This window comes from Sphaeroforma arctica (genome assembly GCF_001186125.1).
Source record: "Sphaeroforma arctica JP610 unplaced genomic scaffold supercont1.957, whole genome shotgun sequence".
In the NCBI taxonomy this organism is placed as follows: Eukaryota; class Ichthyosporea; order Ichthyophonida; genus Sphaeroforma; species Sphaeroforma arctica.
Genome location: NW_014039601.1, coordinates 1 through 3995, shown reverse-complemented (window position 1 = coordinate 3995; position 3995 = coordinate 1). Strand labels below are relative to the sequence as shown.

The window sequence follows — 3995 nt, the reverse complement described above, 5'->3', positions numbered from 1 at the left end:
TACTGAACATATCACATACTATGTATAAGACATACCAGCAAACGTCTGTATGAGTTGGTGGACGGGCAAATGAGCGGCATGAGTCCTGCGAGTGAGTGCAGCACTCCTGCTGCAAAGTGTTGGCCGGTCTCACTCAGGCCACTGTCATTGCTGTGTTTGAGAAGGAAGTGGGCATATGAACACAAGAATCGATCTACGGACGACACTTGACGGAATAGATCATGATCACAGCGGGACAGGGCCGAATGAGTGGGAGCCTGCAAGCAAGAGAAACACAACCTCGGGGTGACAGGTTTGACAATAAGCCAACGTACAGGCGAGTAACATAAGATGGGCTGCAAACTCAAAAGCAGCACAGACTAGCCCGAAATACAAGTTATGATAACAGAGCAAGTGACCAAGTAATGTATACGATGCCAAAGCCTACCACAACAGGACAAGCAAACGAAAGCCGCGAACAGGTTGGCAGACATTTACAAACGCGGAGAAGGCATAGAATTAGCACTGGATGAACACCACAATCTATACAAAAGGATTCGACCGTGGATGAAAAATGCGAACGCCTACGGGCACAGCACAAACACTGAAATCGACTGCAGTACAAGCACATGCGCGTGTGCAAGTAGATTTCACTTGACAAGTAACAAAATATCCAGATACAGACACTCCAGTAGCGTAGTGATATTGGATACCACTTGACTCCATCAGAGCATGGAATGTGGCGATATCGTCTGGCTTGAGACTTCTTATGACCATTCCACAGTCACATACATCCCAGTTATACTCAGGTGTACCGTGAACAATAACACCCGATTTGTAACATACTGTGCACAAAACATTCTATTCGCGGCACATACCTGCCCGTGCGGGAATCCACAAGATGAGAGTTGTCTGACATGACATTGACACCGCCCTTCCACACACTGATGTGCAGATGATTTCCTGACCCGCACTTGTCAGAGTGTAGCTTGGGCACAAAGGTGGCTACCAGGCCGTGCTTGTACGCAACGGCTTTCACAGTCTCTCTGTTTTGAGTGCAGAAAGAGTATCAGTGCACGTCTAAACCCACAGAATAACAGTACACGAGGAGTGCGAGATACGGCGAATCGCATTGGAACATCTTGTATACGCAACCGATTGTCGCAAGAGTCTTCCCATCGGACCCATTCCAGCTACCAGGTGCTCTTTAAGCTTCTATGCTAACCTGTAGATGATATGTTGGTCTGCCGCACCTAACGCATCGGTGTACTTGACAGTCAGTTCGTGCTGTCCCGGACCTGCTTCCGGGTGGCACATCTCTACTATCAGTCCCTACAACATAACCGAAACGTAGCGTGACAACGAGAGTGGCATTAGTAGCCACATATGGGCATGTTGGGTGTGCTGGTCGGCGTATACGTGCCTAAATGCGTGTGTGTGATTTGAATATATATAACACATCTGTCGCGTATGATAGTATACGCTCCTGTTCTGGTGGAATCGTTCATATGTTCCGGTTGTTTGAATGCATAGTCGCTTGGATTATAGGCCTACTGTATGCAAAAGCACAAAGACCAGATGTACAAAGTACCGGGTGTACAGAGTACCGGGTGTACAAGGTAGCCCATTGGCCAATAGGGTGCATGAATTCAAGACTTCAGCACTCATCCGGAGTGGTTCAGAATAGCACTGCGCTGCTGGGTCACGAGGGCTTTGTGGGTGTGCCAGTAAACGTTTAGTGAAAGCTCACAAATGTGTTTCTAATCCACCTTAAAGGCTATCAAACTGCTGTTGTCTGTCACATACATGGACCTGTCCACTAAGGGTGCATGCTAAGTCATCTCTGACACGTGCAATCACGTCCGTGACCGTGATAGTGACATACACATCATCGGCCAGAAGCTGCAACTTACCGCGGCTTACACACATACACTATTCTCGAGATACCTATACATATGCCCTACAGCACAATTGGTATACCCGCCTTCACAATGTACTGTATCACAAACACTCACATTTTCCTCTAGCCAATGGTGTCGGCTAGATGGTACGACTACACCAAACTGGCCTTATTGATCTACATTCTCATTTTATTAAGACACACGTACCTGCTCGCTTAGGGCGTCTGCAATCTCGTCCAACACAGGCGCCATCTTGTCCATGGCCATCACAGCAGCGTACACATCATCATCAACTGACATCAGCTCTCCGGTGGTACTGTTCCGCCGTAAAATGTAAAACTCAGGCTCGAATGCGGCCTTGATTTCGAAGCCTAGACGGAACGTTTCAGGAGATAAAGTTCGCATACATTGGATGAACAGACTGACTCGCGGTTGTGTATCTGTGTCCTCTCTTCTAAATGTCACTGAGTAATCTGAACAAATAAAGACAAACAAATATAGCAAGTATGCATCATTCCTTGTTATGCTACCAAGCTGATGGTGTGTAGAACTAAACGACCAATGAACGCGCAACGATGTGCGGGTTTGCTGCACGCTACGGACCATCACAAGGTACTGAGGTCGCGCAAAGACGCGAGGCAGCGCCACATTCGTCACACTGAAGTGTTTGCCAGCACCACGAGAAAGCATCACCTTTGGCACTCAAACGAAAAACTTGCACATACACAAGTACATCCTAAGACCGATCAAATACACCACACGCCCACACAGCCCATACCCAGGGCAGCAGCATCGGCTATCATTCGCTTCAAGAATCCTCGCTGGCAAAGCTCCCACGGCTGACCTTGACGTGTGTAAAGGTCGCCCATGACACGGGCGTGTGCGGGGTGGTACGGTAGCTTGGTCAGCGTTGTCCAGTCCGGCACTTGAAACACTTCGCCTACCGCAGTCAGCCCTGGGCGATTCCCAGTGCGAGAAGTACTTAAGTGAGATATACATGCGGCTAGGTCGTTGTGCTTGGTTCACCAGGCAGACGCTAGCGACACCTGAGTACATCCCATAGACATACATGATGTTATATGGTGCATGATTGGGCAGTCGGTGTGGGTGTTAGGCCGACGTCGTGCTTTGTTAAGACAGTCTTGAATTTGGGATATGTTGCGTACGAAACTGAGACCCGAGGTACAGCTGATGACAAATATATAGCGTCCTAAAACGTAGGTCTAGGATCTACTAGAATATATGGGACAAGGCACTATTTCTTGACGATTGATGGAAAGTTTGGCACCTAGAACGCCAACACCTTAGCACTGAGACCAGAGGGCTGTGCAATAAAAACTGAATGCACTTACAAGGTCCTTATGTGAGGAATTAGTGATAGTCTGTGGCATAAGAAAACGACCCCAGCAATGGACCAGGCTTCTGTCTGTATGTCTTTCAAGGAGGCAACATATTAGCTGCATTATATGTAAGTATGGCAACACCATTTAGATGACCAGAGATTCCAGCTGTACCTGTATCTGCGGACACGCCATCAGCCATCACAGGACAACTCTGCATAGCTACACACCAGGACACGCCTCCGCCTTTGATCATTCGTCTCTACACAAGTATATTAAATATAAACAGGCATGGGAATGTAATGCATATGTTTGACCAATCATGCGTCCTTATTGAGTATCGCAGTATCTGGAGATGTCTATTACGCAGAGCGGCGCTGAGCGATTTAAAGCCTAGGAAAAACGCAAACAATCATAGTTGACAATTTGGCTCAAGAACGAAGTATACCACATTGATAAGATTTAGGAATTAATTTTATGCACCAGCATCATTGAAAAGTAGTGTTCAATATCTAAAAATAGCAACAGTGAAATATGGATGAACCGGTATTTCACGCATGCTCGTAATCTCGATAATTGTGCACAAACGATACCGATCAATGCCAATATATATATATATATATATATATATATGTATATATATATATATATTATTATAATACATATATATATATATATATATATATATATATATATATATAGTTATATATATATATAGTATATATATATATAGTAGTAATATAGTATTATATATATAATATATATATATATATAT

The 3995-nt window shown here is 45.3% G+C and overlaps 1 protein-coding gene across 1 annotated transcript in view; it reads right to left on the bottom strand.

Annotated features, from left to right (window-relative positions):
• SARC_09425 (hypothetical protein) overlaps window positions 1-3476 on the bottom strand; it is a gene marked incomplete at both ends in the record, with an annotated part of 8125 nt that extends 4649 nt beyond the window's left edge. The window contains 6 exons of the mRNA XM_014296555.1: window positions 36-150; window positions 858-1025; window positions 1205-1311; window positions 2088-2251; window positions 2659-2835; window positions 3395-3476. Of these exons, the coding sequence (XP_014152030.1) occupies window positions 36-150; window positions 858-1025; window positions 1205-1311; window positions 2088-2251; window positions 2659-2835; window positions 3395-3476 (813 nt within the window). The remainder of the gene's footprint in view (window positions 1-35; window positions 151-857; window positions 1026-1204; window positions 1312-2087; window positions 2252-2658; window positions 2836-3394) is intronic.
• Window positions 3477-3995: the final 519 nt, after the last annotated feature.